The 24984-nt window shown below is 34.8% G+C and overlaps 1 protein-coding gene across 1 annotated transcript in view; it reads right to left on the bottom strand.

Annotated features, from left to right (window-relative positions):
• Nucleotides 1-11017: 11017 nt before the first annotated feature.
• LOC127876731 (uncharacterized) overlaps nucleotides 11018-24984 on the bottom strand; it is a 50993-nt gene continuing 37026 nt past the window's right edge. Inside the window, exons 6-10 of the mRNA XM_052422163.1 lie at nucleotides 24313-24453; nucleotides 22714-22782; nucleotides 22343-22375; nucleotides 13433-13473; nucleotides 11018-11248 (exon numbers count right to left, since the gene is read on the bottom strand). Of these exons, the coding sequence (XP_052278123.1) occupies nucleotides 13451-13473; nucleotides 22343-22375; nucleotides 22714-22782; nucleotides 24313-24453 (266 nt within the window). The 3' untranslated portion in view covers nucleotides 11018-11248; nucleotides 13433-13450. The remainder of the gene's footprint in view (nucleotides 11249-13432; nucleotides 13474-22342; nucleotides 22376-22713; nucleotides 22783-24312; nucleotides 24454-24984) is intronic.

The following is a 24984-nucleotide window of genomic DNA, read 5'->3' as shown; positions in this document are numbered from 1 at the left end:
TTAAAAAATAAGAAAACAATGGAAACAATACTTTTGTGGGGGGGGGGGGATTCTGGGGTAGGGCGTTGCGGATGGTTTGGGTGGAGACTATTGTGGTATGTCAGGTAAGTGTTGTTTTTTTGAAGTATGAATCAAATGTGATCATAAATAAAGAAGTTATGGCAATTTTAGCAATATTTTGACCGTGAGAGTCAAGGTCATTCAAAGGTCAAGGTCAAAGTCAACTTGCCAGGTACAGTACCCTCATAATAGTAAGAACGTATTTAAAGTTTGAAAGAAATATCCTCGATACTTAAGAAGTAAAGTGGATCTAAACACAAAATGAAACCAAATATTCAAAGTTACTAAGTAAAACAAGAGGGCCTGAAAGGCCCAAAGTTGCTCACCTGAGATAAAAAGAAATGTCCTTATCTGTGTAGCCCAAAAAATCAACAGAACAAATGTTCTAACCAAGTTTCATGAAGAATAAACAACAAATGGCCCCCTGGCGGCCATGTTTTTCAACAGACCTGAACCATTTTTGAACTCGTTCAAGATATCATTAGGACAAATCTTCTGACAAAGTTTCGTGAAGATCGACAATAAATGTGGCCTCTACACTGTTTTTTTAACAAGGCAATATTCATGACACACAACTGAAGACAGACAATTGACAAAAAGTGATCACAAAAGTTCACCATGAGAAAAAATAGTATGCTCATAAAGATTGTCACTATGTTTGAAGATGATATTATTAAAACTAATTGAGTAAACTAACTCAATATATAATAACAACATTTGTACTCAGCAAGTTTCATTCACATTGAACTAAAAATGTGACTAAAAGAATTCACAATGTTTCATTAAAAACAACTGTAGACATACAAAACAAGGATATCAGTAAAACTGATGGATGCTCACCAATGATGCTTAGTCGATATATGGTTTAATTGTGTGGAAAAAAGTGTGACCATGAGAAAATCTATTATTAGCCTGTGTCCTTGACCTTGACCCCCGTGATATCAAACCTCATCAAAAAGGTAGAGGTCCATGCAAGGTACCTACATCCCAAATATATAGGAGACCGATCAAGTATTGAAGGCGCTAAGAGAAACTGTAACCAAAGTGTGACGTTAAGAAAATCTATTATTGGCATCGGTGACTTTGACCTTGACTCCAGTGACCTCAAACCTCATCAAAAGGTAGAGGTCCATATAAGGTAACTACATGCCAAATATGTAAGAGATTGGTAAAATATTGAAGGCGCTATGAGAATCTGTAATAAAATTGTGACAGAAACTCTATTTTTAGCATCGGTGACCTTAACCCAAGTGACCGCAAACCTCATCAAAAGGTAGAGGTCCATGCAAGGTACCTACATGCCAAATATGTAAGAGATCGTTAAAATATTGAAGGCGCTATGATAAACTGTAAAAAAATTGTGACGGAAAAATCTATTTTTGGCCTCCTTGTTCTTGACCCCAGTGACCTCAAACCTTATCAAGATAGAGGTCCATGCAAAGTACCAACATGCGAAATATGTAAGAGAACGGTAGAATATGGAAGGCGCTATGAGAAACTGTAACAAAATTGTGACAGAAAAATCTAGTATTAGCCTCGGTGACCTTGACGCCAGTGACCTCAAACCTCATCAAAAGGTAAAGGTCCATGAAAGGCACCTTCATGCCAAATATGTGAGAGATCGGACAAATATTGAAGGTTCTATGAGAAACTGTAACACAATTGTGACGGAAAAGTCTATTATTAGCCTCAGTGACCTTGACGCTAGTGACCTCAAGCATCGTCAAAAGGTAGAGGTCCATGCAAAGTACCTAAATGCCAAATATGTAAGAGATCGGTAAACAATTTTTTTTGGAGAAACACTATGCCCCCCCCCCCCCCCCCAGTAAGCCAAATACGAAGTTGCTATGCAGTTTATCAGGGTTGCCACCAACCAGATGAAATAAAATTCCCTGACTTTTCACTGACCAAATCTTGGTTTTCGGGACATATTCAGCCTCCTCTTTCCAATACAGCTGACCATATTGACCAATTTAATGTTTATTTTATTCTTTAACATAAAATATTTGACATGTATAGGTTATCAGATGACAGACGTGTGTTATTAATTAGTTACTGGCAGTTTAGACATTAACAACATCTAAACACTACTCACAAAGAAATTAATTACAGTATGTACACAAACAAAGTATATACACATGTAAATGCAAAATAATTACACCCTATAGTGAAAAAGATGCATGAAAATGATCAACATTATGCCTCCTTTATGGTTAGTCATTATAAACTGCACTACATATGTACAGGATACCAGTGCATTTTACTGAAGTCAAAGTTGCCATGGAAACAGTTTCATTGCACTGTTCGATCAATACACCCAAACACAGTAGGCTGACTTGGCTTATCAGTAAAGATCAAAGATAATGCTCTACAGTGCATTAGTATATGTACAGTTATTTTTACATAGAAACAATAGGTTTATTAAATTGGATGCAATCTACTGCCTTTATGTACACCACATTTAAAAGGGAAATCCCAGGTTTATCACACATATTTATTTGCATGGTTTTATAATTATTCGTCAACATATTTTGACAATTGTATGAATGGTGTAAATTTTGGGTACGAAAAAAAATTGGATAAAAAATATTGGGTACAAACAAATTTTGCCAAACAAAATTTGGGTACGAAAAAAATTTGAGTAAGAAAAAAAAATAAAAAAATTATGGTACCTAAAATAGTTGGGTTTGAAAAACTAATTGGGTACGAAAAAAATTGGTACGAAATTTTTTGGACTGCACCATCTTATTGCACTGCAATGTGATTGAGAGAAAACCAAGTGAGTGCATACTGCTACATGTTATTGCAATCTATATGGAATGACGATCCTAAATGTGCCCTGTTAAAAAGAAAAACAAAATGAAACGAAAATATAATTACCTTTAGATCAGCTACCATTAATAGTAAAAAAATCCGCGTGATTGCTTACGGAGGGTGCTTCGGTACAACGGGGGAATCTACCAGACAGAACGGGTAAATTTTCTCAATCTTGCACTGACAGAAAAAAACTATTGGGCGTTTGTTTGTAAAGAGAACTGCACGATGTCTGTAAAGCTGCGAAAATGATTTTGTTATGCGTTGTTTAAAAGTTACCCAACAATTACTTTCATTTCGAGATTATCCGTGATTTTATATTGCGTTATTATAAATTATATATTCTTAAAGTACGGAACAAACGGTGATGGACAGGATTTAAAACAACTTAACTACGTAGTTACTTCCCTTTATACTGTTACGCCATTTAACAACGCGACTCAAAACACATATAATAACTTGACAGAGTGCAGACTCGCCCTGAACAGTCAGAAGCAGATATAATGGAGTCCGGGAACTGCAACAGCCTTCGTATGTTATCATCCAGGATAAAATGGCCGACAGACAATGACTTCACATTACACAAGGCAACCCTTTTGGAACTAGGCTTAAGCGTTCTCCAGTTATCATCCAGAAACCATTTTACTGTTTCGAATCACTGTGACCTTGACCTAGTGACCTGAAAATCAATAGGAATCATCTGAGAGACATGATCAATGTACCCATGTAGTTTCATGATCCTAGGCTTAAGCGTTTTGAGTTATCATCCAGAAACCATTTGGTGAACGGACCGACCGACTGACATGTGCAACACAATATACCCCCTTTTCTTCGAAGGGGGCATAAATATTGAAGGCGCTATGAGAAACTGTAACAAAAATGTGACGGAAGTAAGGAACCCCAAACTGGCAACTATATGCTCCCCATTATAATATATATGGGGAGCATACAAACTACAACCCCCCTGAGAGCCTTGTTTTTGAACAAATATGAACTATTTTCAGACTTGCCTTGCAATTATATTTCCAATTAAAAAATCAATAATTCCGTTTTGAAACACAAATCTTTCATAATCACACCATTTTTTTAGACCTCATCAATAAACCGTGTGCCTAAAAAATTATATCTTCTCTTATCTTTGGTGCCACACATGAAAGAAATAGCACAAGATGTGAAGTTGCTGATCTAAAATCAGAACAACAAGGTTCACTCAGAGATGTGTATTGATTTGTGCTCAGTCAGCTGATAATGGTCAGTTAATCAGTAATTAAGTGTGCATTCACGATTGGAATTCAAACAGTTCAAGTTATGAACAGTTTTTGTCCCTTAACGTAATTTTCTGCGAAATACATATTACTACATTAAACTTCGAGAACATTTAACTTGAGTGTAAACAAGGTTAAACTAAAGCCATATAAGATACAAGAGGTCCATGATGGCCCTGAATCGCTTACCTGACAAACATTGCAACATCAACTTAAATTCTATCAAACTATGGCTAGTTATAAGTATAAATGGGCAAAATTTCATGTACAATCCCAATCCAGATTTCATTACGATAAACATTCCAACAAAATTTCATAAAGATCTGATGGAAACTCGACCTCTATAGTCTACAGAAGGGTTTTCTATGATTTGACCTAGTGACCTAGTTTTGACCCCAGATGACCCAAATACAATCCCCACCCAGATTTCATTAAACTTTGACCTAGTGACCTGGTTTTGGACCATATATAACCAAAATTCGATCACAACCCAGATTTTAATAAGACAAACATTCTGACCATATTTCATTTAGATCTAATGAAAATTATGACCTCTATTGTCTACACAAGTTTTTTATAGGATTTGACCTAGTGACCTAGATTCTGACCCCAGATGACCCAAATACATTCCTAACCCAGATTTTATAAAGATAAACATTCTGAAGAAATTTCATAAAGATAGGATGAAAATTGTGACCTCTATTGTCTTCACAAGTTGTTTTCTATTATTTGACCTAGTGACCTAGTTTTTACCCCAGATGACCCAAATACAATCCCAACCCAGCTTTCATCATGACAAACATTCTGACCATATGTCATTATGATCTGATGAAAACTGTGACCTCTTATGTCTACACAAGGTTTTTCTACGATTTGACATAGTGACCTAGTTTCTGACCCCAGATGACCAAAATACAATCCCAACCCAGATTTCATCAAGATAAACATTCTGACCAAATTTCATGAAGATTGGATGAAAACTGTGACCTCTATTGTCTACACAAGGTTTTTCTATTATTTGACCAAGTTTTTGAACCCGCATGACCCAATTACAATCCCAACCCAGATTTTATGAAGACAAACATTCTGACCAAATTTTATAAAGATTGAATGAAAACTGTGACCTCTATTGTCTACACAAGGTTTTTCTATTATTTGAACTAGTGACCTAGTTTTCGACCCCAGATGACCCTTATACAATCCCAACCCAGATTTCATCAAAATGAACATTCTGACCAAATTTTATAGATGAAAACTGTGACCTCTACTGTGTACACAAACAAATTGTTAACGGACGGATGCACGCACGCACAACGGACGCCGGACATCACACGATCACATAAGCACCTTGTCACTTCATGACATGTGAGCTAAAAAAGGCCATAATTCAATCAAAATGCCAACAAGAGTTATGTTCCAAGCAAGTGTTCCAAGTGTGAAAGCAATAGCTATGATACTTTAGAAGTGAAGTGGACCAAAACACAAAACTTAACAAAATTTTCAATTTTCTAAGTATAAAAGGGGGCCATAATTCTGTCACAAGAGGGCCAAGATGACCCTAATTCGCTAACCTGAGAGGAGTCGGTTCATTTAATCTTTACCAAACATCAAACTTGACCTAGATATTGTCCAGACAAACATTCTTGTTAAGTTTCATCATTATTGAACCAAAACTCTGGCGTATGGAGTGTTTTTGTAAGATTTTACCTGGTGACCTATATTTTGAGTTGACCCCCCTTACCAAACATCAAACTTTGCTTACACAAATAAATATTTTGACCAAGATTCATAAAATCTGAAACAAGTGTGACCTCTAGAGTGTTTACAAGGATTTTGTATAATAAAATGAAAATTTTGACAATCTAAGGGCAATAATTATGGCATTAATTATGTGATTTTGCTCATTATCAAACTTGAATTTGATCTTTCCGCAACTTTCATAAAGAATGCTTGAGAAGTGTGAATGCTAGAGTGCTTACAAATCAAATGTGGACGAATGGACGGCGGACAAATACCAATTCTAAAACCTCACCTGAGCAATCAGGTGAGCTAAAAAGTGTGTTTCACTGATCTGAGCCATTTTCCAACTTGTAAGAGAAATCAATAAAACCAATGTATTGACTAAGTTCCACGATTAGGCAAAAAATGAGACTTCTATAGTGTTGGATCACAAGGTTTCTCTCTAGGCACATAAGGAAAACTGCCACCCCCCCTGGCGCGGCCATGTTTTTTTACCGATCGGGACCATTTTCGAACTCATCTGAGATATATATAAAACCAATCATTTCACCAAGTTTCATGATGATTGGGCAAAAAATGTGCTTTCTAGTGTGTTCACAAGCTTTTTTTACTTTATAAATATAAGAAAACTGCCCCCCCCGGCAGCCATGTTATTCAACTGACCGGAACCATTTTTTTAAACTCAACTCTCGTATCAAGGAAACAAATGTTCTGACCAAATTTCATGAAAATTGGGCCAAAAATGTGACTTCTAGAGTATTCACATGTTTTCGCTATATACATATAGAGAAAAATGCCCCGCCCACTGGTGGCCATATTTTTCACCGATCTGGACCATTTTCGAACTCGTCCGAGATATCAATAAAACCAATGTTTTGTCCAACTTTCATGATGATTCGGCAAAAAGTGTGACATCTGTTGTGTTTACAAGGTTTCTCTAAAGCCAAATAAGGAAAACTGCCCGGCCCACTGGCGGCCATGTTTTTCAACGGACCGGAACCTCTTTTGAACTCAACCAACGTATCGTTAAGAAAAACATTTTGACAAAGTTTCATGAAGATTGGGCATGAAATGTGACTTCTACAGTGTTTACAAGGTTTTTCTTCTTTTTTTTTGACCTATTGACCTAGTTTTTGACCCGGCATGACCCAGTTTCGAACTCGACCGAGATATCAGATATCAACTTCTGACCAAGTTTTATGAAGATCGGAAAAGAAATATGCCCTCTAGAGTGTTTACAAACAAATGTTAACGGGCGGACGGATGGACGACGGACAAAGACCGTTCACAAAAGCTCACCTGAGCAATCAGGTGAGCTAAAAAAAACATCGAACCTCGAATAACAATTAACACATAAATGATACACACAACTACGCTGTATTATTATGAAAACATTAAAAGTCAAAGGGGAGTAATTACTGTTAAACTTAAATGCAATCTTTAGAAGAGATGTCTCCCATGTTACATGACCTTAATTCATGATTTTTAACAAGCCTTTTTACTATATAAATATAAGGAAAACTGCCCCGTCTCCCTGGCAACCATGTTTTTCAACGGACCAGAACCAATTTCGAACTTAACTCACGTATCTTGGAAACAAAGTTCTGACCAAATTTCAGGAAGATTGGACCAAAAATGTGACTTCTAGAGTGTTCACATGTTTTCACAATATACATATAGAGAAAAATGCCCTGCCAACTGGGGGCCATGTTTTTCCACCGATCTGGACCATTTTCGAACTCGTCCGAGATATCAATAAAATCAATGTTTTGACCAACTTTCATGATGATTGGGATCTAGAGTGTTTACAAGGTTTCTCTATAGCCAAATAAGAAAAACTGCACCGTCCATTGGCGGCCATGTTTTCCAACGGACCGGAACAACTTTTGAACTCAACCAACGTATCATTAAGAAAAACATTTTGACAAAGTTATATGAAGATTGGGCATGAAATGTCGCTTCTACAGTGTTTACAAGTTTTTCTTTTTTTGACCTAGTGACCTAGTTTTTGACCCGGCACGGCCCAGTTTCGAACTCGATCGAGTTTCATTGGGACAAGGCTTCTGACCAAAATTCATGAAGATCGGACAATAAATGTGGCCTCTAGTGTTTACGAACAAATGTGGACGGAGGGACAGACGACGGACAAAGACCGGACACAAAAGCTCACCTGAGCAATCAGGTTAGCTAAAAATGCCAGTCAGATTTACATAACTTTGCCTACACAGTCCCTTTATGATAGTGAGCAATTGTCCCCTTATGATAGTTTGGAAGTGTTTCAATTATGAAAGCAATAGCTTTGATACCTTCGGAATAAAGTGGACCTACACACAAAACTTAACCAAATTTTCTAAGTATAAAAAGTGCACATAATTATGTCAAAATGCCAGCCAGAGTTATCTTATTTTGCCTGCTCAGTCCCCTCATGATAGTATGTAAGTGTGCCATGTTTGAATGCAATAGCTTTGATACTTTATGAGAAAAGTTGACCTTAACACAAAACATAACAGGACGCCGACACTCAGGTGATAAAAATAGCTCTTTTTTTCCAAAAATAGATGAGCTAATAATAGTGGAGCAGACTAGGTCAGATCCTAGACACAAGCGAGTTGATTTTATCAGCGAGATAATGTTTGAACCACTTTTGGTTTGTATGTAAAAACAACAACATTACATAGTTTTTTCTTTTACTTAACAAAATATGCAAAATATATAGTTCTATTAATTTATTTATGTGATATTGACCAATGAAATTCACAAGTATTGATATATGCGTTATGAAACATATTAACAAATATTTGTATGTGAACACATAAATTTAAATACTACTGACAAACAATTTATTGTTATTAATGCTCAATAATTATGGAGGCAATACTGATGTCCAATTAAAGCTTTATATTGAATGGAATCCTATACACGATTCTTCATCAAAATGATTGATATCACAAATCAATGTAAACAACTGTAAATAATCAGCATATAACCATGATTTCATAATACCATGTGCACTTTCAAGTACATGGACACTTAAACTTTCATTGTCTTTCTGAAACTGTTTTAATAAATTAATAGTAAACGTCAACATTATATGTGCTGAACAAAAACTTCACGAAACTTTTTAAAAACGTTTTTGTACATATATTTGTTATATTCAATTCCCTATCATAAATCAACTCTAAAGTTTGCAATGGTACTGCACCACTGAAACTTCAGTCTTTTTATTCATCTGTATGAAAAAATATATTTTTATTACATGCTATACCCTGTTTCCTGTGCAATAAAACCATTACACATTTTTTTATATAAGACATGTGTAATACAACATTTAAAAGCGTTTTTCATTGGCTTAGTTTTCGTTTATTGACCAATCACACTTTGTTATTTTGCTGAAATGACATTGCAACGTCAAATACCTCACGAAATGTTAACAACATTTGGGATTTATCATCATGTATGCGTAAACATTTATTTAATTTGCTCATTTAAAAGCATGTGATAAAAAAGATCTGACACTCGTCATATAATACCATATTTTATTAAACTCGTCCAGGAAATTTGTTAGTAAGCTCGCCAAAATCTTGCTTACTAACAAAATTCCTGAACTCCTTTAATAAAATATGGTATGTTATGACAACTCGTGCCAGATCCTATATACATGTATAAATGGTACCTAAAATGTCTATGCTACATTTGAATGTTGATCTATAAATGCATTGGCATTTTATGTATACCATTTGTAGAAATTTAAATTTCAAAGGAATGTTTATTTCATTCCAACTTAATAACCATAAAACTTTATAAATAAATAACAAAAATGAGTAAGCACAAGATATGTGTTTGTCAGAAACACTATGTTTCCTTCTGCGCCGCTTTGAAGCTTTATCTTTGACCTTGAAGGATGACCTTGACCTTTAACCACTCAAAATGTGCAGCTCCATGAGATACACATGCATGCCAAATATGAAGTTCAATTGCTAACTTCAATATTGCAAAAGTTATGGCAAAATGTTTAAGTTTGGGCAAACACACAAACCAACCAACCGACAGACAGGACAAAAAACAATATGTCCCCCACTAAAGTGGTGGGGGATATAAAAATTCTACATAAACCTCTTCCATACAAAACCGTTCTTATCGCATTTACAACACCATCATTTCATGATGTTTTCATAAAATTCACTTATCATTAAGAACAGTTTCAAAACTCCATTTGAAATTATATAAATATGTCTCTAAAGGATCCTAATATGTGATAAAAGTACAAAGCATTGTAGCCAAATGAAACATCTTATATGACTTTAATTATTTACACATTACCAAACAAATCAATTATATATAAAGTTGTCAATTAAATGTTCAAATTGTTAAGCCATCTATGTAATTATTATTCAGTGTTCTCCCTTCCTTTTTTTCTTGTGAAAATAACCCCATATAACAAAACATTAACAGGGAAATGTTATGAAACAGGTCTTAAATAATAAAGATATTATTGAATAAACACTAAGTAATAACTAGATACATGTCTACAGAGCAAAGCTGTCTCTAAATCCACTTTACGCACAAACATCTAAAAAAGCAAACTCATGCAACATGGCATTGCCATAAAACCAGGTTTCCATAATTTAAGTTATATTTAATTTTATATAATTATGCAATCTCAAGTTAGGTCTGCATGTTAAATTCATATACACAAACCTTCAGCACAAAACTTTGATTTTAACTTACCTAAGTTATTCAGCTTCAAACAGTTTTTCTGTTTTTGAGTAAGACTGACCTTGATGCAATTTGTTCCAAAACAAACCCCATGCTAGATCTGCAGAGACCCTGTTGATGCAGCCACCTGCCCTAACCAATCTAACAAGGATTTTCAAATCAAATTCATTGAAAATCTGGTTTACTTATTTATTCCCTAAAAAATACACTGTTATTATTTGGCTAATTATTGAACTTTAAATGGTTAACATTCTGTGTAATCTATATGAGACTGTGTTTGAAACCACTTTATTATTACTTTTTTATGTTTGCAAAGCTGGAAGACATTTATTTAAGGCACACACAACACAGGACTAATGCATATGGTATGCATATTTCTATCAAAAAATGACATGCGAAGTATGGTAAAAGTATGATACAAGAAAGTGACAATATTTATTTCCATAAAACACAAATTTGAAAACAATAATGCAAATTTTATCATGTCCAAGTACATACTCATAACTCTACCCAAAGCTGACACAAAGGTATCCATACAAGTAGCAAACACAATAGTCCAAAACGGTGAAAATTGCCTTGAGTCAAAGTGTTGCTTAATGCCCTATTGATGTGATTTGGCTTGATTTTGTCTACCACACCTGATCTTCTTGCTCCTGTAAGAGAACAAAAATAGACTTCAGACTTTTATGTGTTAAACTTTACATTTAACTTCTCTTAAATACAAGTATCAAATGATTTGAAAAACAGGAGCAATCTCTTGTTATGAAACAATGTCATTAAAATTGGTCTATCAGTTTCAGAGATACATTGTAAATGAGTTGCACCTCTATAAACATGGTGAAGAGCATTTATAGATAACTAGCATTGTTCCAAGACTGACAAATTTGCTCCTACATATGATCTAATCACATATCTATGATATCTATTACCAACTAAAACAGCCAAAAACAACAGCACAGCATAACGGGTGCCACACTCGGCTACGGGTGCAGTTTTGAATAAATGAAAGCTTGTCAGAACTTTTTATTTTTATTTTAGAGGTCACACTGACCTTGACCTAGTGACCCCAAAATAGGATTGGCGTGTCGAACTCATCAAGGTGCATCTACATACATGTATGAAGTTTCAAAGTTGTAGGTGTTCAAAACCTTAAAGAAATGTTAAGGTTTTAGCACGACGCGGACAGCGGACGTCGAGCTGGCTATGACAATACCTCGGGTTTTCTCCCAAAACGCCGAGCTTAAATGTGTTATTCTATTATTTACAAATATATATCTCTTAAGCAATGGACATGCTACGTTTTTTATGTGATATCATCGGCAAACTATAATGTTATTGAAAGTTGTATTCGCCAAAATGAGCTATGTTTGGGTTGATTATAAACAACTTCAATCTTGACCAGTTAAATGTATGTGGTAACAGAAAGAAAAGACAGTGTGCATGACTATTCTTCCACTTTGATAGAAAATGTTCAAAAGTGTTCAGTCACCTGATATTATATACTCTTAGCCATATTTTAAATGATAACTATCTGTTATATTCACATCTGTATGTAAATATAAACCAGGATTTTGTTTAAATCAGCTTAAATCAGAGTTAGTCAAAATAGTAATGAATACACTATCCCCAATTCTGAATGTTGTAATAAGTACAAGTGCTAACAATAATGTTATTGAAAATTGAACAACTTCGGCTTGCAGGCAATACATTAGTTACCTGAACTAGACATGTTAAGTCAAACATGGTTATTCCAAAGCTGGGACCAAGAATAAGAGGGCCATAGTGGACCAGGGCCATGGTGGCCCTGGTCAATGCCCTGGGTAGTATTAACGTCAAGCAAGGGCTGTTAAAATTGTTTTGTAAAAAGCAAGGATTAATTGTTTAGGCAGATATAAAAGTTAATGCCTTATAAATAGTTGTGTGTGTGTGTTTATGTTTTTCAATGAACCGGAACAATTGTCTGACTCATGATCAAGTTTATTGAAGATTGGACTATAAATGTGACTTCTAGTGTTAACAAGGTTTTACTATATCCATATAAACAAAACTGCCTGGCTTCCTGGTGGTCATGTTTTTCATCAAACAGGAATCATTGTCAAACTCAGCTGTGGTATCTTTTAGACAAATGTTATGACCAACTTTTATGAAGATTGGGACTATAAATTTGACTTCCAGGTAACATTGAGGTTTTCATCAAAAGTCTCCGAATTAAATGTTTACGATTTTATTGTGGAGGAGTACACATAACAGACCCATTAGTGTGCTTGGTATATCAAAGCCTCTGAAATTATCGATTGATATTGACACAGGGTTATTCACACATGACTTATTCACAACAGCGCGAATCTTGCTGCCTTGGGGCCATACTCGGATACTAGTGAGTCGGCTTAAAAAATTGGTCAAGTGGTAATAAAGATGTTATTGATCAATAAGGGCATGTGGCGGCTTTTTACCTTTCAAAGGGGCAAACTGGCGCTTAAGAAGGGCCGCATGGTGCAGCGCCACGCAAAAAGGGCCTAGGAAAACACACCATAGCAATTTTTGATGGTTAAAGCATTACAAATTGGCCATGGATGGCCCAACCTACCCACAGCTTGACAGACAAATGAAACGCTATATATATAAGGGGGGGGGATTTCTTATATATCAAATTCTCTAAATTCAGTAGCCAAATTGCAACTTTGACCGGTTAGTGTGACCTTGATCTTAGAGGTGTAGAGATGAGGTACACACAAACATGCTATCTTCTCATGGTGTTTTTTTGTGGTAGGTTTTTTTGTAAAGTGGGAACAAACTATTTTTTTAACTGGAAGAAAATAAGTGTATTTGAAATTTACCTCATGTTCTCCTTCACGTCACACAGCCAAATCTGGGTCCCCTGAAATATTGAAGAAAAATTGCAGAAACTGCTTTTTGTCAGGATCAAACAATATCTTGTAGATAACTAGTCACTGCATGGTTTTAGTACTTTTGTCGAACTTGTAGTTTCAGCTGTATTTAGGTAAACATTTTTTTCTTCTTAGAAATTAATAGTTTTACCAGTAAATGAAAGAGAAGACTTGTTCACTTTCCAGTATAACTAGCTTTATCTGTTGAATATGTACAGGTTTGTAATTTAAAACAGTATATTCATTTGTTATACACATATAAAATCAATTTTATTATCAAACCCTCTGACAAGAGGAAATGTTGAAAGTCACATCTGTTATTGAAAATGGTGCAAAAGCGCCCCAAATAAAATACTTCTGCACATGAACATTGTTCAAGCTTAGTTCTCTTACATTCCTGGATGTGATAAATACAGTAAATGAAAATTATCTGTCACATAAAGTGTATCCCCCCATCAATGGGGCAGTGTTGTCCAAAATAAAAAATTGCTAATGCATTTCAAAACAAGAAATGTGTTTGTCAGAAACACTATTTCCTCTTTTGCGCCGCTTTTAGTTTTTTTGACCTTGAAGGATGACCTTGACCTTAAGACAGACGGAGTGTAAACCATAAGTCCCCTCCGGTTTCACCAGTAGGGGACAACAAGGTTTTAAAAGGGGTGTAAAATTCTATCAATCTAAAAAATTTAATCTGCACACAGGTTAAGTTTCATAATGGAAGCATACATCTATTAAGCACAGGAATATCAATATTTGTTGCTAACATTTGCCAGAGGATTGGACTCGCAGGAAAATATATTTGTGTAAGATTCAGGATTATTCCTTATGTATCTTTCAATAAATTACATTACTTTATGTCATTCTTTTTAGTGCCAGTCTCCTGACATTTAACATCTGCAGAAAAACACATGTTTGGGGGATAAAGATGATTTGATTGACAGACAGCCAAAATGCACACATATCGAGATAAATGTGTATACTAGTAAGTGTTATGAACATATCTTATGTAGTAGTTGAGTGATTAAAATATGAAGTTGATTCTTTTGTAAGTGTGACATAGCTTTGTAAAAAAACTTCAAGGTATTTCAAAATCCCAACATGGTCCTTTATAAACCAAGTTTGATCCAAAAATATGTAGTTGTTATTGAAAAATTACATTTTCCAGTTTTACGACAAATGCTTTTCTAGCTAAATCAGTTTTGGTTGAGAAACAGACAGACGGACAGCAGAAGAAATTTGCCAACAAACATATTCATTATTAGTAACCTACTGCTGTTATAAAGATTTTCCACACAATAAATAAAAATATGGTACTTAAATTAATCATGTTTAGTGATTTATTATATTAATTTTGTTGAATAAAAAGAAAAAACAAAACATAACTACAGAATGAATAAGATCAGATGTAAAAATGAGCCCTACATTTAATTGTCTATAAACAAGGCGACTACTTTTATAAATTTCATTGGTTAACAAAACCTGCGGACGTATTAAAAAAAAATAAAAAAAAATAGATTTGACATTTGTTTTTAAACAAAAATTCCCGATTCTACGAAAATGGTCCGAACAGTAATCATTTTTCTAAATGTTCCGCGTTTTAAACATGACATCGCGCACTGAGCGGTCAGGTTGTACTATTTTTTGGTATTTTACGTTCTTGTGCGTATAAATACGCAGTAACTGTGATAAACCAGTCTGTTGTTATCGGTAACATGGCGACTCCCGTTGACCTGGACAACAAGGGAGATTGTTTATTTTTGCAAGTGGACTTGTTTGGTCATAATTATAATGGACCTGCAAAGATTTTTATGCTCGCAAAAATTTCCGAGACTATTGGAAATTCCCTTGTGAGGATACTTGCTGAGGAAAGTCTGACTGTGTCCAAACCCGAAGCCTTCCATGATACACAAGGGTCTTACTCTAAGATCGCAATGGCAACAGATACGCCCGTCCGAGCTATCCAGGAGTTCGGATACAAGTACTTGCAAGTACAACTAGCAAAAGGTAATATTTTTAGTTTTGGCTTCTATTTAAGATTTGCGTTTGCGCCCTTGTCGTTTCGCCCCCAGGATGTGCCACCCTCGTCGTTTCGCCCCCAATTATAATTGAATTAGGGGATATTTATCACGTCAATGATAAAACTTAAATACAGGGGAAAACATACAGCCTGAGGGTGGAAACACCTTGAGAGCGAAACATTTGACGACCTATTTTAATATTAAATCGTGAAAATCCCGACCTGCACACCATCATCCATTGCAAGCTTAAAGTTGATTTTCAACAAGGGCTGTTTGTAAAACATGCATGCCCCCCATATGGGCTCTCCGTTGTAGTGACAGCCATTGTGTGAATGTGTTTTTTGTCACTGTGACCTTGACCTTTGACCTAGTGACCTGATAATCAATAGGGGTCATCTGTGAGTCATGATCAATGTACCTATGAAGTTTTATGATCCTAGCCATAAGTGTTCTTGAGTTATTATCCGAAAACCATTTTACTATTTCGGATCACCGTGACCTTGACCTTTGACCTAGTGACCTCAAAATCAATTGGGGTCATCTGCGAGTCATGATCAATCTACCTATAAAGTTTCATGATCGTAGCCATAAGCGTTCTTGAGTTATCATCCAGAAACCATTTTACTATTTCGGGTCACCGTGACCTTTGACCTAGTGACCTGAAAATCAATAGGGGTCATCTGCGAGTCATAATCAATGTACCTATGAAGTTTCATGATCCTAGGCATAAGCATTCTTGAGTTATCATCCGAAAACCATTTTACTATTTCGGGTCACCGTGACCTTGACCTTTGACCTAGTGACCTGAAAATCAATAGGGGTCATCTGCCAGTCATTATCAATCTACCTATGAAGTTTCATGATCCTAGGCCTAAGCATTCTTGAGTTATCATCCGGAAACTATTTTACTATTTCGGGTCACCGTGACCTTGACCTTTGACCTAGTGACCTGAAAATCAATAGGGGTCATCTGCAAGTCATGATCAATCTACCTATCAAGTTTCATGATCCTAGGCATAAGCGTTCTTGAGTTATCATCCGGAAACCATTTTACTATTTCGGGTCACGGTGACCTTGACCTTTGACCTAGTGACCTCAAAATCAATTGGGGTCATCTGCGAGTCATGATCAATGTACCTATGAAGTTTCATGATCCTAGGCCTAAGCGTTCTTGAGTTATCATCTGGAAACCACCTGGTGGACGGACCGACCAACAGACCGACCGACAGACCGACCGACATGTGCAAAGCAATATACCCCCTCTTCTTCGAAGGGGGGCATAATTAATAAAATATTGACTCAATTAATTAAATATTCACGATTGTGGTACAATAATTGTCATGACGCATTGTTAAAATATGGGATTTCATTGTTTGATATAATTCATCATCATAAAATCTAACAATGGTCAATTTCATATGCAAGTCAACTACACTTCTCTACATGATGTGATATGTTGTATTTGTCTGGCAATGTTTTTTGTGCATGATAAAGTTTGAATGCACAAACATTTGAACTTGTGTTATAATATATGTGTATTTAAAAAGTATTTTTGTTGTGACAGGTGGGGTGCAGGGAACTCCTGAAGGAAAGCAACCTGCCGGCACGGATGTGTTCAAGGTGTTACTGGCTGCGCAGAAGTCCTATACCCACCAAAACACATGCTCCAGACAAGGACTAAGAATAAGTTTTGTTGTTTGTATTGAATGTGTTTTTGCTGATTTTTATTAAATAAATTAATTTTCAAACTATATTTGTAATGCCATCTGAAAGATAACAAATACACAATCTCTTTTTTTTCCGACCGCCTGACGGAAACTTTCACTGAAATTTTTTGTAAACCAATAAATAAAACAAGAGCAGCGTCTTGCGGGTGCAGACCGCTCATCTATTTTCTTTTTAAATGTGAAGGGACTCTCAATTTCAATCACAAAGGAGGGAGGGGTGGAGTGAAGAGGGGTGTATAGTGTGGGGGTGTGGACATTTATTACATTATCTTCTAAAAATGCAAAAAAATGCGGAAAAAAATGAAAATAAAAAATAAAAAAATTTATGGGAGGGGGTGGGTGGGTGGGGGGGGGGGGGGTGGGTGGAGGAGGGGATTCTTGGGTGCGATAGTTGGACGGTATTTCAAAAATAAAATAATAAAAATAAATATTTGTGTTTTTAAACCGTTTCAAAAATAAATAAATTGGGGGGGGGGGGGGGTGGGGGGGGTATAGTGTGAGGGTGTGGTGGGGGGGGGGGGGGGGAGGGGGGCAGGGCACAGGGGATGGTTTGGGTGGAGTCTATTGTGGTATGTCAGGTAAGAGTAGTTTTGTCAAAGTACCAATCAAATCTAATCATAAGTAAAGAAGTTATGGCAATTTTAGCAAAATTTAATAATCTGACCTTGACAGTCAAGGTCATTCAAAGGTCAAGGTAAAATTCAACTTGCCAGGTACAGTAACCTCATGATAGCATGAAAGTATTTGAAGTTTGAAAGCAATAGCCTTGATACTTTAAAAGTAAAGTGGATCGAAACACAAAATTTAACCATATATTCAAAGTTACTTAGTCAAAAAAGGGCCATAATTCCGTAAAAATGACAACCAGAGTTATGCAACTTGTCCTTTTACTGTATCCTTATGATAGTTTGCAAGTGTTCCAACTATGAAAGCAATATCTATGATACTTTAGGGGTAAAGTGTACCAAAACACAAAACTTAACCAAATTTTCAATTTTCTAAGTATAAAGGGCCCATAATTCCGTCTAAATGACAGTCGGAGTTACATAACTTTGCCTGCACAGTCCCCTTATGATAGTTAATAATTGTTGCAAGTATGAAAGCAATAGCTTTGATACTGTAGGAATAAAGTGGACCTAAACACAAAACTTAACCAAATTTTCAATTTTCTAAGTATAACAAGATGCGTTTGTGAAACACAATGTCCCCCTATATGATGTTTGACCTTGAAGAATGACCTTGACCTTGTGAAGGATGACCTTGACCTTTCACCACTCAAAATGTGCAGCTCCATGAGATACACATGCATGCCAAATATCAAGTTGCTATCTTCAATATTGCAAAAGAATTCATAAAATAAGCGATTTGGGCCACATATATTTGAACTCTGACCTTGAAGGATGACCTTGACCTTTCACCACTCAAAATGTGCAGCTCCATGAGATGCACATGCATGCCAAATATCAAGTTGCTATCTTCAATATTGCAAAAGTATTTATAAAATAAGCGATTTGGGCCACACATATTTGACCTCTGACCTTAAAGGATGACCTTGACCTTTCACCACTCAAAATGTGCAGCTCCATGATATATACATGCATGCCAAATATCAAGTTGCTATCTTCAATATTGCAAAAGTATTCATAAAATGAGCGATTTTGGCCACATATATTTGACCTCTGACCTTGAAGGATGACCTTGACCTTTCACCACTCAAAATGTGCAGCTTCATAAGATACATATGCATGCCAAATATGAAGTTGCTATCTTCAATATAGCAAAAGTTATTGCAAAATGTTAAAGTTGGCGCAAACAGACAGACAGACCAACGGACCAACAGACAGACAGGGCAAAAACAATATGTCCCCCACTACTATAGTGGGGGACATAAAAAGGGCACATAATTCTGTCAAAATGCCAGTCAGAGTTACATAACTTTGCCTGCACAGTCCCCTTATGATAGTTAGTAAGTGTTGCAAGTATGAAAGCAATAGCTTTGATACTTAAGGAATAAAATGGACCTAAACACAAAACTTGACCAAAATTTTCAATATTCAAATTTTCAAAATTATAAAAAGGGCACATAATTCTGTCAAAATGCACGCCAGAGTTATCTAACTTTGCCTGCCCAGTCCCCTTATGATAGTTAGTAAGTGTACCAAGTTTGAATGCAATAGCATTGATACTTTCTGAGAAAAGTGGACCTAAACGAAAAACTTAACCGGACGCCAACGCCGACGCCAAGGTGATGACAATAGCTCATTTTTTTTTTTCAAAAAATAGATGAGCTAAAAAGGAGTGGCCTAAACACATATATTCACCGTCAACAGCACTTAAGTGCTAATTGGTACAGAGTAATTGCGTTTCATAATAACGATTTTCCTAAAAACATATTTTAGGTTTAGGCCACAACAAATTGATGATATTGTTCTACAGATTTTTGCTTCCCAAAAATGGAGCGAGCGAGCAAAATAAAAATAAATTTATTTTTATTCTATTTTTTGTTAAATCACAGGCGAGCGAAAAGCGAAAAATAAAAAATACATACATTGTCTATGTAAATTGATATATTTTGCCAAATAAATGCATGATATCTGCAAAATACCAGTACAAGATCATTTAGAAGTAATAATTGAGTTTAAGCCCTTGTCAAATGTTTGTAAAAATAAGGAAAACAAGCAAATTTGTTAAATTGATATCCCCCAGCAAATATACTTCTTGACACAAAAGTTTTCTGGGCGAATGGACAACGCCAACGTGCAGCATCCTCTTATCCATATATATACTCATACCAAGTTCCAACGAAATCCGTCAAAGCACTTGCAAGATATGGCTCCGGACACACACAAAAAAGAATTTTTTCAAGATACAAAGGGCCATAACTCCATTATTACCCAAAGGTAATGGCATGCATCATCCTCTTATCCATATATATACTATACTCATACCAAGTTTCAATGAAATCCGCCAGAGCACTTCCAAGATATGGCTACGAATATTTTTTCAAGATACAAAGGGCCATAACTCCGTTAGTAACATATTGTGTACAATGCTATTTAGCATGCATCATCCTCTTATCCATATATATAGGCATACCAAGTTTCAATGAAATCCGCCAAAGCACTTCCAAGAAATTGCTCCGGACACAAAAGTGCCGGACGGACGGAAGGCCGGTCGGACGTATGGACAACGCCAAAACAATATTCCTCCGCCTATGGCGGGGGATAAAGTCTCTAATAGCTGTTCTGCTTTCTCACACCAGGTAGTGATTACTTAAATTTAACACGGTTCATGTAGTTTTCATTATCAAAGATATATAAGAAGCTCAGTTTTCTGTCAATGATGGTTTAATAACATGACACAATAAATAATACAATAAATATCAAGCATAAGCAGTGATTTTTCTTTGCGTCATATTTTACAGCCTGTGCCTTTTTGATTGGGAATAACGTGCAATAAACCATGAAATTGGAAATATTAAATCATTAGTATTATGATTATAGGTAACAGTATACCAATTGTTAATAAGTGCATGTTTAACTGCTTTCTAAAATATATATTATAAAGTGCTAGGGTATTAAACTGCTGTATGATAAACTCAATAACCCAATTGACTTTATTTAAAAAAAAATGACTTAATTTTTTGGAAATTTTGGCGAGACTTTTAAAAGGAAAAAAAGTTACTTTTTGGGAAACAGCTTTTTGTACAATTTTCAATTTGGACACAGCCTATAAGAGTCTGTTATTTTGGGCAAAAAACACTGATCTGAAATATCTCGAAGTTCTATTAGTTCTAAATATCATAGGTTATGGAATTATACAATACTCGATGCATTACTTTTGTTATTTTAGCACTGTTAAAATTAGAAATGAGAAGTTTAAGTTTTGTAAAGTAAAAAAAACACATTACTTCCTAATGAAAGAAAATAAGAAATGGGTAGTTAAAAATGAGTATTTTAATATATAAAAAAGACAATCAAATGCCAGTAAAGTCGTTTAGGTCCAGAAAGTTTCTTCACTTTCTTACTTATGCTAAATTCATGTTTAAGGGGCATAATGTACACCTTACACTTAGCATTTATCAGTCTGAACTAGAAGATAGGTGGCTCGTACAATTTATATTATACTCGACATTTTTTGTCCAGTTCCACGGCGACACTCCTTTGCATGTTAATTTTTAATATTTTAACTTAATCAATACCAACAAGTTTAGTGCAGAATTTTTCCAATCGAACGCATACCGGCGACATTTCAAATCCTTATGTAAATACGGTTGAAATTATAAAATAACTCAAATCATCTGTGATGCAATGACTACTTGCCCCAGTGGAAAATTAACATTTCCATTTGTGTCTTGCTGACATGACAAGACAGACGAACGCTGCCATTTGTTTTTACCATAAACCAATGTAATAACGCAAAGCGTTATAACACTCTTTGTCGTTAAATACGTAGGCTAAATAAAACTAAATCATTTAATAAACAGGTGCGCAGCAAACTGTTTTGCTGCGGGCGCAAAATAAAAATAAAAATATTTTTATTTAGTTTTAAGATTTTTAGGTGCAGCGAATCCATCGAACATTTAATCAATTTGTTGTGGCCTTAAGTAAACAAAAAAAACGAAAAAATGTACATTGTTCTGCCATATTTCAATTTAGAAGTTTAAAAAAAAAAGGAAAATAGTTTTTCTTCAATTGTGATTTGATTTTACCGGCATATGCGCTCTTATGTATACATGGTGGCTTCTTATATTCAAGAAATCCTAGATGTTCTTTTTTAGTAATTGCAATCTTTAGTTTTGTTCTATTTTATGAACAGCCATCTTACCTGTGGTTAAAAAAAAGAACTGGCTTGCATAATCCATACACTGCCCTTAAGAAGTTTCATAAAGTCTCTTCATACATGTAAATTTTGGAGAAATAGTAAGAACAAATTTTGTGGATATATTGACTGACCAACAGACGTATGGATGAATGGACAGTAGACATGACAGATGCTGGTTAATCATATAGTCCCCTCCGGAAGAGAAATAAAAAAGAGCCAATCACATGGTCTCTTATTTTAATACATTGAAACAAACAGTATAAAAGAATATAACAATAAAACATATTTACCCCCTGCTTTTAATGATACAGCATGATCAGCATCTGGAAAGAGAAATTATGAGTATTACAAAATGGCAGTGGAGTTGTAATAGTTTATTTTTTTAAATGACAATTAGTATTAATTGCTTAATTTGAAAACCTGTCGATTTATTTGAAAATATATTTCTGATCATTACAAATTATAAATGTTACTAGTGAAATAATCCACATAATAGTTTCACACAAACTTATTATTATTATTAAAGTGGATGCAATAACAAAGCAGAGTTACGTTATTTATGAATATGATTTTAAACCACAGCATAGTTCTCAAATCGTAATTGTGGGACCTATGAAAGAGCCCCAGAACATGCTAATTATAGGGAAGTTTATAGCTGTACCTTTGTTTGATTCCAGGAGGCTAAATTTCTCATCTGCCTCTTTACTTGCATCAAGCTCTAGATAAACATCTGAAAGAGTTTTATGGTGGTAATTATTTTATACAAACATAATTGTTATTACTATGAAAATGATATTTATTATTATTATTATTATTATCATTAATATTATAAATACATTTTGTATTATGGTTTCTGCAGCACTTCTTTGTATTAGATAATCAGCTGTTCATTGAATTCGATATCCATCTATTCATTTTTTTGTCAATGTGCAAAATAAGGCATCAAAAATTCAGTTGGAAAATTGAGAGATCGTAGACCAGATTCATGTAAAAAAATCATGATGACTGTTTTCATGCCAAAGCTGTTTTAACTAAAGAGTTTTGTAAAATGTCATTAGTTTGGTAAAATCTGCATAATACATAATCATATTATGCATCCTTAATACTGTTGTGTACACACTGGTCTTTAAGAATGCAGTGACATAACCATCTATTTATAGAAAGTAGACTATATTTATTGCCCTAAACACTTGGGAAGCGGAAAATAGTCATAGATTGTTTGTGTGTAATGTTTATTCTTAAATTTCCATCAGCATGCAATTGTTTGTGAGGTTTGACCTTGTCATTGATCTTGTTGACTCTTGATCTCTTTATTTTCTTTGAAACTGAGGTAGTAAACCAGCAAATTTACAAACTTGTTTAAAGACTAAGAGTAAACATAAGGCCCCTACCAAACATGCAGTTGAAGCATACACTAGAGTGTGATTATGAGGTGTCGAAAAATATGTTGTTCTTGAAATGGTTTACTGATTTGCCATTGTTGATAATGACTACAATCATGAACGTAATAATTGTACAGCAAGAAAAGTAGAATGAAGGTAGGAACTGGAACAGATCTGAAACTTGTGACACTCAAATAATTTCCAGAGGGAGGATTGGAATTTAAAATAAAATTAGTTTATTTACATGTATATATGTATGCTATGGTAGAGAACACTTGAATAAATTAAATTACTCGTTATGCAGTTCTTGGTGTTGTACACAAATTCCCCAAAAATACATTTCCTTCACAATTTATATTTTAATTTCAGATGAAATACACAAATGCAGATGAAAAGAGCGTAAGACATCTGATGAAATTGTTTAAGAGTCAATTTACATGTTACAGTGTGTTTTTTTCACCATTTTGGGAATGGGGCCGGGTCCCTTTGAATTGGGAAAATTTGCGGCATTTTGACTGAAATTATGAAATTAATGTTGTTGATGTTTTGCTAAAATATGCTTCAAAATTAAGAATACAATTGTTTTCAGTATTATATTTACTACTTAGGTTGAACTTATATGGAGGGGATATAAACAAAATAATATGATCTAAAAAAAATAATTATTGGGAATTTTTAGCTCCCATTTGGGAAAAATATATACTTTTTTCTATTGGAAATACTGCCGATTACCGGACCTGATTTTGAATGGAAAAAAATGTGTTGAGGTTCATAAATAAAGTTTTTCAGTTTTTCTTGGAATGTATAGTGCTAGTGAGTAAAATTCACTTAACACCTTGCATCAAATAATAATTACATTGAATATGCTATATACATACCATCTTTCCTTGTGTTCTGCGAGGTAGTCATTGTCCCAAGACCACAGCTTGACTCTTGGATACCCGTCCCAAGCCCTTGAGTCAGATTCCTTGAAGTCACAATCCTTGCTGCCCTCTGAGTTGCTTCTATCTGCTTCTTCACTGAAAATACATGGGTAATTTTCTTTTCACCAGTTGAGTTCAAACATGTCTGTGTATTCAAACTACAGTCATTACTAATGGCAATTATAGAGAGCTCACATTAAATAATTAGACTAAAAAAAAAATGGGACAAATTCTGAATCATAATTGAATGTCCAGCTATTAAGTTTTTTAATGGTAGATATTAAACTTTGGTGTGGTCTTTTTCTGTGGGGTTAACCAGAATACCCAGAGGAATTCCCTTAAGTCAGGTGTGATGACCACCAACCAAACTCACATGCCTTGTCATTATACTTGATTAGTCCAGTTTCATTAATGGAAGTCAAGCCTTTTTCCGGCAATTTTTGGGAACAAAATATTTTGGGATTGGGATTTTTTTCGTGCGAAAAATCGTTTGATTTAGGAAAACTAATTATACAAACAGTTAATAATAATTGAAATTGTAATTACTCAATTTTAAGAACAAAATCATATAAATTAAAATTATAAACTTTTTTTATAGATTTAACTGAAATAAAATTGAGATATATC

Source organism: Dreissena polymorpha, chromosome 4 (assembly GCF_020536995.1).
Source record: "Dreissena polymorpha isolate Duluth1 chromosome 4, UMN_Dpol_1.0, whole genome shotgun sequence".
Taxonomy (NCBI): Eukaryota; Metazoa; Mollusca; class Bivalvia; order Myida; family Dreissenidae; genus Dreissena; species Dreissena polymorpha.
This window is presented reverse-complemented; position numbering and strand designations above follow the sequence as displayed.